Source organism: Haliotis rubra, unplaced genomic scaffold, assembly GCF_003918875.1.
Source record: "Haliotis rubra isolate DU_JTF1 unplaced genomic scaffold, ASM391887v1 Scf597, whole genome shotgun sequence".
Classification (NCBI taxonomy): Eukaryota; Metazoa; Mollusca; class Gastropoda; order Lepetellida; family Haliotidae; genus Haliotis; species Haliotis rubra.
Genome location: NW_025767298.1, coordinates 229,273 through 245,206, shown reverse-complemented (window position 1 = coordinate 245,206; position 15,934 = coordinate 229,273). Strand labels below are relative to the sequence as shown.

At 38.2% G+C, this 15,934-nt stretch overlaps 1 protein-coding gene across 1 annotated transcript in view; it reads right to left on the bottom strand.

The window, feature by feature from the left end:
- Positions 1-4,049: 4,049 nt before the first annotated feature.
- Positions 4,050-15,934, bottom strand: part of LOC124255195 (CDC42 small effector protein 2-like) — a 30,382-nt gene continuing 18,497 nt past the window's right edge. Inside the window, exons 2-5 of the mRNA XM_046689034.1 lie at positions 13,881-14,061; positions 9,569-9,670; positions 6,160-6,271; positions 4,050-5,346 (exon numbers count right to left, since the gene is read on the bottom strand). Of these exons, the coding sequence (XP_046544990.1) occupies positions 6,161-6,271; positions 9,569-9,670; positions 13,881-13,937 (270 nt within the window). The 5' untranslated portion in view covers positions 13,938-14,061 and the 3' untranslated portion in view covers positions 4,050-5,346; position 6,160. The remainder of the gene's footprint in view (positions 5,347-6,159; positions 6,272-9,568; positions 9,671-13,880; positions 14,062-15,934) is intronic.

The window sequence follows — 15,934 nt, the reverse complement described above, 5'->3', positions numbered from 1 at the left end:
GATACACCATAAAAATGGAAGCTCTGCTGTCAAGTCAATTTTTTTTAAATCTTAAATTATCTGTGATAAATTGTAAGAATGTTTTGTAAAATGTGAAGAATGTATTTTACTTGCGATGACATTCCCTGCATCATAGAGGATGGTACAGAACTAAGGAAATCATGAAAACACAGGATAAAGCCAGTGTATGAAATAAGACCTGCTACACCACCCAAGACGGGATAGATTTCTGGTCTAAATTTACAGCTGGCCAGCCCAATGGTCTGGTAAATGTTTTAGATAACATGTTACATACATCAAAGTAAATTCACCATATCTTAAAATCTACTTCTTTGGATTGCCTGGTCTGGCTGGGTTTTGGGCTTATTTCATACACTGATAAAGCACCTGTTTCTCTATGGATACGTCTTAAGCCAATGTTTGAACAAACCCAGTAACACTGATTTAACATATGTTCAGCAACCCGAAGCATTCACAAGACTGAACATCTTAACAGTAAAATTAGATAAGGCATATTTTGAATCTTGGTTCCATATAATAACTGCCTTGTATCTAAATTCCAAATAACAAATCACATGCAATAAAATAAACAATATTTTTGTGCTAAAACAGTTTCAATGAAAGAGACACAACGTGCTCAACGAAATGTCAAACAAGTCAAGTTGAAGTTGACTTAACGCAGGAAGAACAAACTTGTGGCAAGACATGGTTCTGAAACATGTAAAACACCAAACAGATAATCATAATGAAAGCATTTTTAATGTAATCAACACGTAGTGAACCCCTTTGCTATGTTCCATTCTAGAGGTGTGATGATACAGAAATTTCACGATACGATACTTATCGCGATATCTTGGAACGATACGATTCGATGCATATCACGATATGCTTTCTTTAGTTATTTTCTTTAAAAAAATCATATTTTAATAGCAAGAAATTTTGACATAACCGTCAATATCTAATGAAAATTAACAATTTTAAGGTCAATGATACATATCATGATACGAAAAAACGTATCGATATATTTATCGTCAGATAAAGTATCACAATTATCGATACTACGATATATCGTCACAGCTCTATTCCATTCAATAAACATCCCTTTTTAAGAATTACCGTCTGGTCAATACATCACGAAATCTTGCAGACATCTGATCTTGGATGATAAATATGTTCTCATTATGGCTAGAAAAGTTCTGACTGTCAACAAAAAGACTTTAAAAAATAAGTACCTTTGGCAGATAAATTGTGATCTTATAAATATTTTGTTCAGATATTTTCAAAGTTATTTCCCTGTAATTGAAAACAAGTTTAACATTGTATCTTAACAATCCCTCCGATGGCATAATGAGTAACTAAGCATGAAAGCCTCTTCCTCAACTAGTTATGCACAAGCCATCACATTGTTACACCGGTAACTATGGTAACATAAACTCCGGGGAAAATAAGGATTACCAGTTTGGAATTTTTACTGACATTTGCGCAAACACATGGCGAATAACAACCACCGAAGTTCATTTTGTTTCGATTTTTAGGACATTATGAGAGATGTTCAAAAAGATTTTTATACATACTTCACTATTTGTAAACTTGTCTGATTCTCCTGCAGCCTGCTTTTAATGCAAACATGAAACATAGCTTTTACATATTTATATGAAATTAGCACATTATGATTTTTATTTACAAAAGTAATGGCAGCTTGAGAAATAAAAAGAGATTCAATCTCTGGCCTCTAAATCACACAAGTATATCGGGATCTTAATCAGCAGTACAAACAAGATAAAGCCTTTCTCAGGACAAACTAGTCATTATATCCAGCCAAACAGAGTTCACATAAGGGAGATAACTCTAAATCAAGAAAGATAACTATGAATCAAGGGACATAACTGTGATATTAAGTCATTATATCCAAACAGAGTTCACATAAGGGAGATAACTCTAAATCAAGAAAGGTAACTATGAATCAAGGGACATAACTGTGATATTAAGTCATTATATCCAGCCAAACAGAGTTCACATAAGGGAGATAACTCTAAATCAAGAAAGGTAACTATGAATCAAAGGGACATAACTGTGATATTAAGTCATTATATCCAGCCAAACAGAGTTCACATAAGGGAGATAACTCTAAATCAAGAAAGATAACTATGAATCAAGGGACATAACTGTGCATAAAGCAGTGAAGTAAATCTGTGCCAAAATGAAAAGAAATACAAATAAACTTTTATATAATACATACTAAAACAAAACAACTAAACCTGTCAGAGTAAAGACAACATAATATGGTATATAAGAATGCTGAATTTCTGTGCACATACAAATATTGCGTGCATTTCATCTCTGCAATCATTCCTGTTCTGAACACATTTTTTAAAGTTGTTTTTAAATCACAGTGTACAAACTGTAAATTCAATGCTGTCATACATGCCTACAGATCAAAGGTACAGCCACAATGTTATTCCCATAATAACGGCTGTCATCAAATCTTATGAGGGGGAATTTTTTTTTGAAAAAAGACAGTAACATAATGCTTGTACATTGATACATTTTTTAAAAAGGTATCAAACATTTGATTTAAAATTATTGTGCCAAATGACTGCTATACTCAAAAGCAGGAATACTTCCACTAAATAATGATCTAGCCATAAAAAGCTTTGTCAACGAGGACATGAAAAAACAATGAAACCTTAAAAACAGATCAGTCACGTGAATAGCCATTAGTTTACGGCTGAGTTTCCTTCTGTCTGATAAGCTCAGCTCATAATTGCCAAAAACCTGTGAAGATCCGGGTTAGAATTGATTTTCAGCAACCCATGCTTGTCGTAAAAGGCGACTAATGGGATCTGGTGGACAGGCCCGTGGACTTGGTCAACACATGTCATCGTATCCCAAATGCACTGATTGATGCTCATGCTGTTGATCACTGGTTTGTCCTGCCCAGGCTCGATTATTTACAGACTGGAATATTGTGTGGCATAAACCCAACCAACCAACCAACCATAAATGCCAAAATATAGTCAAACACTGTTGTGTCAAACTATGATGTGTCAAGCGTACAGATACTTTGAAGTAAAAGCTTGGTCCTTTTGTACGCTTTCTTCATTCATTATTATTCAATGTGCTGAACCCTGAATAAGTCGAAGTATTAATGTAGGTTCCTTCAACTTTGACACAACAGCGTTTGTCTGTATTAACATCAAAAGTTATTAAAAGTGCAGCCAAAGACATTTTTGGGCAATTTCTCATAGAATTGATTATCCAGGATTTCTTATCTCTATTCTGTTGATATACTATTCACACTTAACTAAGGATCAAATAATTGATTCAACCGAAAACTATGATTTGGGGTTAAATTTGGCTTAAATATCTAAGCTTATTGTAAGCATGGATCCAAGTTTTCAGTATGTCATTTCATCTTTTGGATCCCCTACCTGCTATTGACAGGTGTTGTGTACATATCAACGACCCGTTCCATGATTTGCAAAATGGTTGATTGGTGCCATGAAAACCATTTTTATGGTTACTCATGTATCAAGTGCATACGGTTAGCCTAAAGTGTCTGTTTTCCTAAAGATGTGTTACCATATCATTATTTATCCAGTTTTAAATGGATACAATTTCAAATTTTAAATCTACGTTTAAGTAAAGTTGTGAATTTTGTGATCCTTAGCAAAGTGTGAGTAGTATATATCCCCTGAAGCATTTCACCTTCAACCTTTGTTTCTGAAGAGATATTCCCATTCCCACTACTTTCATCACTATACACAGAATTTCTTTTCGCTTGTGAGCTTGAGTGAGTATGGTTTTAGTTGTTAGCAATATTCCAGCAATATATCACAGCAGGGGACACCAGAAATGGGCTTCACATATTGTACCCATGTGGGGAATCGAACCGGGTCATCAATGTGACGAGCAAACGCTTTAACCACAAGGCTACCCCACTGCTCTCTCAATCCATTGGGGCGTGGGATAGCCTAGTGGTTAAGGCGTTCGGCTAAATCACGCGAAGACCGGGTTCGACTCTCCATGGGCACATTGTGTGAAGCCCATTTCTGGTGTCGATATTGCTGGAATATTGCTAAAAGCGGCATCAAGCTAAACTCAGTCGCTCACTCAATCAATCCATTAAGTCCCAGCTCCTGACAAACGAAGGTTGCTGAAGACCTACACCCTTGTCCACAATTAAATGCTAGTGAAAAATAGACATCCATTTGTTGGCATGGATACTTTTCTGCAGAAAAATGCCCACTCCACATTATTATCAAATGGTCACTCCCTGTATGGTAAGCTAAATGAAAGAGTCCACAAAGGAACCCCCTTCTTCTGTATGGCTGCACCCTGAATATATTATTTCTGGATTAACTAACCGCGCCCATTGTCCCTTTGAATATAAAAATATTGAGATAAAATGATGACCACTTCCATAATGATCATTAAAGCAGGTTTCTGGATTAAAAGGGTCTGGACATATAGTGCCCAGATAAATGGAGTCCAGACTCGGAGGGTTTAACAGTAAGGTGAGACATTGAACCTTTAATTCCTGGCAACCTCATTCATCCTACTACTTATGTTAAAATAATCAAAAACATTTTCAAGCAATGGTAGAAAAACAGCCAGTATTTCCATCACCGACGATGTTCAACAAAGATGGCTGACTGGTTCAAGACGAAGAATTTCCACCACAGATCCACTGAATTTGGTACTCCTTCTTCAAGAATGAAATCACACATTTGTTGATGTCCTGATCTTGCAATTGTTTCCTGGCAATACATTCCTGGTTTTGGTGACGTCACGTCTTGGAATAAAATGGTGATCCAGCACCTAAAACTGCTTCAATAAAAGAACCTCAAACTGAGAAACATTTCTGTTTCCGATTTCTGTTATTTACAAAATGTTTGTTTAAATACAGAACAATTTATGAAATCCTGGTACCGTTTCTTCTAAAAGCAAACAATTGTTGCCAGTGCCAAATGCCAACATCATCTACCACATCCATAATAAGAAAAATGGCACTGATTGAAATTCTTGGATCTTGTTCAACTCCTGGTTCATACCAAAATAATTTAAGGTTCCAAAGAAAGGAACCAATTTTTCTTCCTAATTGTCATGGCGACATAATCAGATGTGGATCCAAGCACTCCTGTCTCCTCTGTGACAGCCTGTGAAGCGTTACCTCGTCAGGCGAAGATACAATGAGCCTGCACACGTAGCACCGATACAGCTGTGACATCATCCTTACATTGCAGTTGACCCTAGAACTATTTACATGACCTTGAACCCAGACACAGGTCAAGGTGAAGGTATATCTATAGACAGCAGATCCTCAAATCTTCCCAGTTACCTCCCCTGAAATAAAAATTTGAAAATAAATATACATCAAATGACAAGTGGACCATGGCTTGGCCTTGTCCTACAAATCTTGGGACTGAACTTTAATTGAAAATTATTCAAGGGTGAAATTTAGATAAAAATTATAGGACGGATACTATTTAATATTCAGACTATTGGAGACTTTCATTCTGAATGTGACCAGGGTTTAATTAACATTCTTCTGAGTTTGATTTGATTATAATTAATTTTATTTAATTATAATTAACACTAGGGCTGCAACGAATACACTATGTGGCAATTATGATACGTATCACGAATATTGGGTAATAATTAATAATTATTCACGAATACAATATTGTAGTTAAGTGATGCACAATATGGATGCTCCATGTTGACAGTGTTAATTTGTCACAGCAATAACCAGTGATCTCCTGACACTCAAATTTAGTATGTAATAGTTACAGTACAGAATACCATACCTTCCGCCTCTTTGAAAGCAAGTTTACTAGGGTTAGGGTTAGGGTTAGGGTGGCGCTGCTAAACAATATGGCTAGTACATTCTGTAGGTTCCATTTATAGTACAGTACCTGTGGCTTTGAAACTAAGGCCATAAAGGTTAGTACATATTCCATTCAAGTAAATCTCACGAAAAAGGCCATAACGGTTCCTTAAAAAAATCGTAAATATTCGTTAATATTCGTTAATATTCGGTTCTGCTGACCACGAATAACGAATTGAATTCATGAAGGGCTAAGGTTCGATTAACCGAATATGCGAGTGAATCGTAACAGCCTTAATTAACACATGGCCTCTATAACCAGGACGTACATTATGTGGGGTTCTGCGGAGGTAGGTCGACAACAGACAGCTTCAGCTCGCCAGGAGACAGAGCATCGTAGTCGCCTCCCTTTGATGACATCTGGTTTTGAATGGAATCAATCTGAAAATGAATAAATGTGTCGTAGAAAATATGTTTAAATTTGTCTTGGGGACAGATTTAGGTTATTCATTCACATAAGGAGTTAAAATGAAAATGGATAGTCTTCAATGGCATCTGAATTTAGAATCATCCAGCAGCCCCTTTAATCTTAAGACAAGATTATGACCCTGACCTCTTGACCTTCATGTCTAATTTCAAATTCAGGTTATTGCACTAAATGGGAGAATATGCTTGCATGGCTGATGGTACTAATACAGAACTAAGGTAATACAGAGTCAGCCATATCAGATAACACAGGACACAGGTTGATCTTTTATACCCCACATAGATAGCCCCCTCAGTATACTGACTCCACGCCAGGCTGGGTAACAAAAAGTGCCATCTAACATGATCTTATCTTCTGGTATGACAAGGTGGGGGATTGGCGGCGCGTGGTCCTGTGCTCAAAGCTCAGGTCACAAATCGGTGCAGTTAAGCAGCGTCGAGCTCGGAGAGTCCTTGGATGGGTGACCGTGCTTGGCAGCTTGACTCCTGAGAGTTTCTAGGACTTCAGTCCTGCCCCACAACAAAGCACATGTGACACATGTGGTCTCACCTTAGGCAAGTGAGTTTGTTCAAAATTGTCTCTGTTCACCCAGCAGGAAAATGGGTACCCATTATTATTATTATTATTATTATTGAAACCAATACTCTAATTGTTTGATCAACATTCTATAGAAGTTGTTTAGTCAACAATGAAGCTAACCACTTACTACACATGATCAGCCTACGAAGAATTATTCAAACGATAGATTCTATCACTAGCACCCTATCAGCTTGCAGGGCTCGATTTAGTGCTTTGTTACTTGCACTGGTGCAACCCAATATTACAAAGTTCAACCTAGTTATTTGTCTAACTTATTTGCACCAGGAAGTCAATTTTGAGAAATATATCAACAATAAATCTCACATTACAGGCATAATAATGTCAGCTCATTTTTCTTCTAAACTTTGAATAATTCAATAGCATATTTCTTTCATTACATATTGCAATAAAAGCAGTGCAATTGGAATTTGGCAGGTGCAACTAGATTTTTATCTCACGTTGCACCTGGTGCAAGTAGGTTAATGTCTCTTAAATCAAGCCCTGAATTGTTTTTACTGCTTAATCCCCCTTGGCTTCATCGCCTATTTGTTATTCTTAGTCCCCAACTGGTCTCATCCAATTATGTGCCATTTGTTATCACATTACATGCTGTTGTTAATTTTAATATGCTGTGTTTCACAACATAGTATGTAAATCTATACTTCAGTGTTTGCCCTGATGCAGAAAACCTACGTATTTGACGCACAAACTATCTAAAATATGCAGTGAATTTAGAAGCTTTCGTCATTGTTAACGCAATGCTACTGGGCCCTTAGTTCAGATTATCTAAACTTGTAATTTGTTGTTAAAACTACTTAGTTCAATGTTTGCCAGTTAACTGCTCAGTGCTGATTAAATACCTGACCTGCCTTACCTTCTTTTCTGTCGTTATTAAACAATCACAGCTGGTGTGTTGATGAAAGTTCCAAACTGAAGTTGACTCCCCCGAAATGTCCATGACTCCCTCTCATGACACCAGGGAGTCATGATGACTCCTAAATGTTTATGCCGAGGGCAAACACTGACTGACTGAGTTTGGTTTTACGCCGCTTTTAGCAATATTCCAGCAACAGCACGGTGGGGGACACCAGAAATGGGCTTCACACATTGTACCCATGTGGGGATTCGAACCCGGTCTTCGACGTGACGAGCCAACGCTTTAACCACTAGGCTACCCAACCGCCCCTCTAGGGCAAACACTGTTACTTATCATCCCTTGGTTGTATGCAGTACGCACAAATGTAGAGAATGGACGCAGAAAACATCCAGATTGATGCACAATATCACTCATTATACCCACGACATATCTTTGACATTGTTAAGTGTTTGGTTGTTTCTTTCAGAGCAACCTGTGAATTGATCTCTAGTAACCTATGCTTGTTGTAAGAGACAACTAACGGGATCGGGTGGTCAGGCTCGCTGACTTGGTTCACACATGTCATCGATGCTCATGCTGTTTATCACTTGATTGTCTGGTCCAGACTCCATTATTTACAGGCCGCTGCCATATAGCTGAAATATTGCTGAGTGCAGCGTAAAACTAAACTCACTCACTCACTTTCAGAGCATCAGTTCATCCATCAGTCCAGATGAGTGAGTGAGTGAGTTAAAATTTAAAGTCACATCGGCAATATTTCAGCCATATCGTGACTAAAACTAATTCTAAATTCATAATGCACACATATAATATATGAAACCTTGTCAACTAAGGACAGTAAAATTACTAGGTTATCACAATTTAGGTAAAACTAGTTAGCATATATCTTTAAAAGTAGAAATTATATTGGACAATACAATATAAAAATGGGCTATTGATCGCCAACAACTCAGTCCAGATGATCAATGATTCATTCCAGGCTCTACAGAAATTATCAAAACGTACAGTTCTCTACATCGCTACTTCACAGGACGCTTGTATTATTCGCAAGGACCCTTAAAATTGATAACACTGTAAACAGTGGTCCTAGGGGACCGCCATGTTTGTGAGTCGAGGTAAAACCCTGCATACGCTTCATGATACCCAATCCTCCTCCGTGTAGACCAACACTCTATCCACTCGACCACAGACGAAATTAATGCAAGAACTATGGGCATTTGCTGACAAAGTAAGAATCACAGCTGTTGATCACTGGATTGTCTGGTCCGGACTCAATTATTTACAGACCAACGCCATATAGCTGGAATATTGCTGAGTGCGGCGTAAAACTAAACTCACTCACTTTCACTCATGATGTTGATCACTGGATTGTCTAGTCCAGACTCAATTATTTACAGACCAACGCCATATAGCTGGAAAATTGCTGAGTGCGGCGTTAAACCAACCAACCAGCCAACCAACCAACCAACCAACCAGCCAGCCAGCCAGCCAGCCAGCCAACAATCACAATGTGAATAAGGGATTGGAACCCATTTCTCTTCAGCTGATCCTGGTACAGCTAAGAGACATAACTCTGTACAGCTAACTAAGGCAAATTATACTATTGGGTATATAAATAGATGCTAAAATGATCAAGTAATCCACTTTGGACCAATGATCTTATTTACCTAAGCACTGTTAACCATTAAAAGAATCCTATTCCTCCTTGAACAAATAGAGACACTATTAACATGAGCTTTGTGTTGATCATCTATAGAATGTCATTAATCCTTGAACAATAGGTGGTAGTATTTACCTGAGCACTGCTGTTCACCTCGCCTGACCCTATGTGTGTCGTGTGGCGGAAATCTGTTGGTAAGCCGATCATGCTGGGGTCGATCCTTCTTCGAGGTCGAGTCTAAAAACAAAAGTAACATAAAAGTAAAACATAACATTAACTTACTAGAAACATTCTTCTACAACATCATGATGGGCAAATGTCTTAAAAAATGTAACTGACTGACTGACTGAGTTTGGTTTTACGCTGCTTTTAGCAATATTCCAGCAACATCACGGCGGGGTCACCAGAAATGGGCTTCACACATTGTACCCATGTGGGGATTCGAACCCGGGTCTTCGGTGGCGTGACGAGCCAACGCTTTAACCATTAGGCTACCCCACCGCCCCCAAAATATGTAAAGTGGTCTAAAACAGTTTAAAACATCACAAACAAAGCAGCCAAGTAAAAAAGTACATCACAGAATTGTTTTCATTACTTTAATGTAAACAAGAAGACATGGTCAGCAATATCCCCTGCCACAGTGTTCTGTTCCTATTTGATTCCCGTTTTTCAACTCCACTACGACATTCATGTCCTAAAAACACATACAACATTTAGTTTCCCTGTCTATAACGGTTACTGAGAAAATCTGTTTCCATTGGGGATACCGTGCACTAAGTCAAGAAACGCATGACAAGGGCCATAACTCTGTAAAGAATCGTAACACAGTTTCTGTTTTTGAACTCCATCAAAGCATTCATGTCCTAAAAACACATGCCAAATTGGTTTCCCTATCTGAGAAAATCTGTCCAAATTATTTCGGATGGACGGACAGATGGACGGATGGACAGAGCTCAAACCAATATCCCCCGCCCACTTCATGGCAGGAGATGATAAACCAGAATTGTGTACAACTGTACAATAATGTTTTCCTTTGAAACACTTTTTACCTAACTCATACCTTGTAGTGGTGATCCGATTAATTGAAATAATCGAAGATTGGTCGCAGTGACTAAACGACCAAGCAATCAATCACGTTTTCTCATAATCGAACACAAACAATTCTGGAACACTTGTTTTCATCAACAATATTTTTCACAAGGTTGGTTTTGTCTGTTACATTTCATAAGCACTATAAGCTCGTTCCAAGTCATGATTGAATTTATCTTAAAGACACAAAGAAATTTATGTTCCTAACATACTAGTCATCATTTAAAGATGTGAAATTTTCCCCAACCACCCCCAAAATAACTACATGGTTTTTTTTCCTTTTTTTTGTGCATTAACAAATTTCATAAATGACGCTCACCAATTATTTTCAGTGATTGATTGGTGGTAATGAACCAATCATCAATTATGAGATTTTAACCAATTCCCAACACTAATACCTTGGCTATTATGTCACTTTGAAACCTATTTCAGTAACAATCTAGGGGATAACAACAAGAGACCGAATACTGACTGACTTGACTGATTATGTCACGCCGCTTTAGCAATATTCCAGCTACAAAACACCAGAAATGGGCTTCACACATTGTACCCATGTGGGGGATCAACCCGGTCTTCGGGATAACGATTAACACTAGAGATGCCCCTAACAACAAGAGATGCTGAGGGAAGCAGCTACAATGTTTGAAAACTAAGGAACATCAGAAGGAAGAATATGGGATTCAAGCCTTCAATCAGCAGATCCTGGTATTCTAAAGGGACATAATTCTACACAGCATTTCCCAATTCAAAGTCACTTCCTGTCTCCATCATATTTCATTTAATAAAGTTAGCATATGAAGCCCTTTCATTTTATTAAGTTACAGTTTCGGACATATATTTGACTTACTGATCAAAAGGGAAGGGAGATAACTCTATAGATAACTCTACTGACATTCCATTAAACAGACATAAAACTTGTTTGTAATTTTCAAAATCAATTCATCAGAGATGGAAATTCATCAGAATATTCACAACCCTTTCAACTACACTGACATTTTTAACATTCAGAATCTAAATTCAAAAATTCTTTTAACTGTGCAAAGCCTGTTTTATGAAGCCTGTTCTGTCAACACCAGACACTGACTCATTGTAAGTGATACAGGGCTACACAACATGGTGTTTGATTCCTCCTGCAGCACTAGCAGCCAGGCCCACCCAGATCAGTATCCCCACTGTATCTATCCCCAGCCCACCTTCATCATGTGCCTGTATATTTGCAATGCCTATCACAGACCCAGCGAACAGAAACAGCATTTAGGAAAATAGTATCTTTCCTTGGAATTAAGGTAGAAGGTCATCTGATCATTTTCTTCTGGATTCGGGAGTTGAGATTAAACGGCTCGCTATCTGGTATGCCGTTTTGTAAACAAGTAATATTACATCTAGCTCTTATTCTCTGAGAGTAAATTGTGCTAGCGTCACTTCAGATCAGAATCAAAGGCCTACAATGTAGTTTAAATGTTTATATGCTCATGATGGGGGAAGACTTTATTTATTGAGTTAGTGAATATGTTTTTACACCTCTTTGTGCATGTGGTTTTGACAGGGTGGTCTTCATTTAGAGTTTTTTTGTTTTTCGTGTCTGCTGTTTAACACAGCACTCAGCAATATTCCAGCTATATGGCAGCGGTCTGCAAATAATCGAGTCTGGACCAGACAATCAAGTGATCAAGAGCATGAACACAGATCTATGCATGTGTGTCAACCAAGTCAATGAGCCTGACCACCTGATCCCATTAGTCGCCCCTTACAACAAGCATGTCTGCACTTCATAACACACTATCCCTCTCTAAACCCACTATGACCATCCACTATGTAACACAATTATTTCTCAATCCCTTCAAAACTACATGCATATATATATGCATACACAACATTGAGTGTAATGAATGCAAGAATACAAACAAACCTCAAGCATGGGGAGTGGTATTATGTGGAATATGAGTGAGTGAGTGAGTGAGTGAGTGAGTGAGTGAGTGAGTGAGTGAGTGAGTGAGTGAGTGAGTGAGTGAGTGAGTGAGTGAGTGAGTGAGTGAGTGAGTGAGTGAGTGAGTGAGTGAGTGAGTGAGTGAGTGAGTATGGGTTTACGCCGTTTTTAGCAATATTCCAGCAATATCACGGCGGGGTACACCACAAATGGGCTTCACACATTGTGCCCATGTGGGGAATCGAACCTGGGTCTTTGGCGTGACGAGCGAACACTTTAACCACTAGGCTACCCCACCGCCCATGTGGAATATGATGGGAGATAACTCTGTCAGATCCCATGGGATAACATACAGGCCATTACAGTCAGAACATAACTTATATTTAACCATATTCAAAGGTGTATCTTGACCCATCTGTTTTCAATCCTGCGTTGCCTCTTCGGTGTGTAACAAGTCCAAACTTATACTATGTGGGTTCTCAAACAAATACTACCTGAACCTACCCATAAGTCTACAGTGTAACCATGGTAACAGACTCAGATTCATACCTACATGTTGTTGTTATTACTTAATCCCTGTTGGTGTATATAAGTCTGTTCTGTGCTGTAGTACGTCACTCTTGCTTGACAACGTATAAGAATCTATACCGAAACGTCGCATCATATATAATAAAAGAAGTTGTTGTCCATAAACAATCTTACTTTCTTATCAGCAATACGTAGTGCACAAATGGAGCTGTATTTGTAACATAATTCAGCAATATATCACGTGACAATGCAGGTTCGGTAGAACTGTGCACGTCCTAGTCCTATTCAGACCCCACCCTACCCAAATACAGTTGCCTCTCCAAGCCATGGTTGCTACCTGGGTAGCACTTTGTCTATATATAGCGACCATTAAACTGAAGATTTACGAGAGGGATGACAACTATAAAGTTAATATGATATGTTGAACATAAAAACATTTCCGATATGTACATAAGCACATAGGAAAGAGATGATTTTTTTCCCCTCCGCTTGTTGTCATGAGGCTCGAAAGTAAGATACTATTACTTGCACAACTACTTGTGATAAATGAAGGTGAAGAGGACATCTCTTGAAAATCTGAATGTTATTATAAAGTGATATGACAGCCAAATTAAGGGAATTATGGCAATGATACAAAAGAGGTTGGTAATTCAAAGGAATTAGTGGTAATCAAATGTAAGAGAGGCAGGGTATTTGCAAGAATTTTTATCATACATACATTTGAATGTCATTCGAAAACATTCTGAGTCATCATCTCTTTGGGCGATATGAGTATTTTTACGGAGATATTATAATTCCAGTTTAGGTTTCAGTCTGAAATGTCAACAGTAAATATCAGAATCACTTGATGCTACTTGCCTAGTGTTACTATGGTGATCTACACGTGTTACCATGGTTACGTACCGTCTGAGGCTGCTCGGTGATGCAGCAGCTGAAGCAGAGCAGCGCGTCGCCCATCATCGGGGGAAAGTGTGGCCCACCTATTTTCAAAGATGGTGGAGACGGGGCAGGTGGTTGTTTTCCGGGAGATGGTCACTCCGGTCACCAGCAGGGCTCCTGTTCCCTGGACGGTGGTGTACAGGATCTGGAAAATAAAAAACATTAATTATTCAGAGGTTATCAAGGCTCCTCTTCCTTAGATGAGTGAGTGAGTGAGTTTACTTTTACGCCACATCCAGCAACATTCCAGCTGTATGGTGGCAGTCTGTAAATAATCAATTGTATAAATCATTGCATCTGTGTTAGATGTTGATCACTGGATTATCTGGTCCCATCCTCATTGCTCATGACTTACAGACCAATTACTTACAGCCCGCCGTCATGTAGCTGAATATTGCTGAGTCCGACGTTAAACAACAACAAACAATCAATCAAACATCGTATATACACACTACCGATGATGTAAGTTGCTTGAGACCAATTTTTACCCAGAATCCTGTTTCAAGTATCAGTACATTTAACCAGCGATTAAATACATTTACAATAATTTTTAACAAACCATAATACTCTACTACTAACACAAGTCCCAACGACCATCTGCCTGCAGTTTTACAACAGAAACAGTTTGAAGTTCACAAACTTATTCCCACAGCTTCAGGCAAATGAAACGACAATCTATTACGGTAGGAAATAATTTATAAAACGTAGCAGATACGCACCACGGCAATGGTGTACGGTCTTAGAATCATTTACAGACGTATTTATCTGAAAAAGTATTGTTTTATTGTATATTGACCTGTTTACACAATAGCAGCAATGTTGTGGTGTATATATGAATCGAAACACAAGGTTACTGATACACCATTAAATTCCATTCAGTACTCTAAATGTAGGCTTAAGGTTTTCGAGTACTCCTATATTGAAAAAATAAGGAGTACGTACTCCTGGTGTTCAAAAATTATCTGGAGCCCTGCTACTGTGAACGTTGTGAATAACTTACCAAATGCTGAATCTACTCCACATGTTTATAGTATAAGTTGTTCACTGGTCACCAGAGGGGCCCATGGGTTGATGTACCCTCTATGTTTGGTTTGGTCAAATCTTCTTTCAAACATAGGCAGGCTAACCGCCTTGGCCGCATGTAGAATGCAACGTACCCTCTATGTTTGGCTATGTTCCGTGAGCCCAAACATAGAGGGCACAACAACCCATTGGCCCCGAGGGACCAGTGAACAAAGCATTTAACTTTCCGAACACCTCAGTGCTAATTTTGAACTGTTTGAAGCACAGGTATCGGATCATAATAAGAAGTACCAGAGTTAGGCAATTAGCCAATACTATGGCATAGAATCTAGCAGACGATAAGAAAAATAAATTTAGAGCTACCTCCATTCCATTGATTTGCATTTGCAAAACGTCATTAATTTCCATACATCATAAGTGACTCCAGGGTTTGAAATACCCCATATATTAGCGTGCCATGGCACGGTAAATATCGAAATGGCACGGATAAAAATGTTCTCGGTGCCCTTATGGCACGCCTTAATTTTTTAGAGACATAACACACCTTTGGACTCTTAATAACCAAACAAAACACTTATGCAAATGACAACCAGGCAAAAACATTTATTGACTTTATCGCCCAGGAAATCACTGGAATTATGATGGTTCATGTAAAGACATCTGGTTGTACTGATAGTTCAGTTATTGAACATTTGTTGAAGAGGAAATTGTGTATGTTAGATATATAGAAAAAAAGTGAACCTCTCACACAATTCTTAGCTATTAAAGGTGTTGGGAAAGCAGAACAAATGAAACATAAGAAAGCCATCTTAAACAGAAGACATATCGGTGATAACAGAAAACTGGTTACATTTGTTGTTTTCTGACAATAAATTTCAAAAGATCATCATCCTTGCTACAGTCATTTATTCTAAAAACATCTGGGCACACCTGATTTCTGAAAGGCACGCCTAAAATATTTTCCTGGTGCCCTAAGGCACACTTAGAAAAAAATG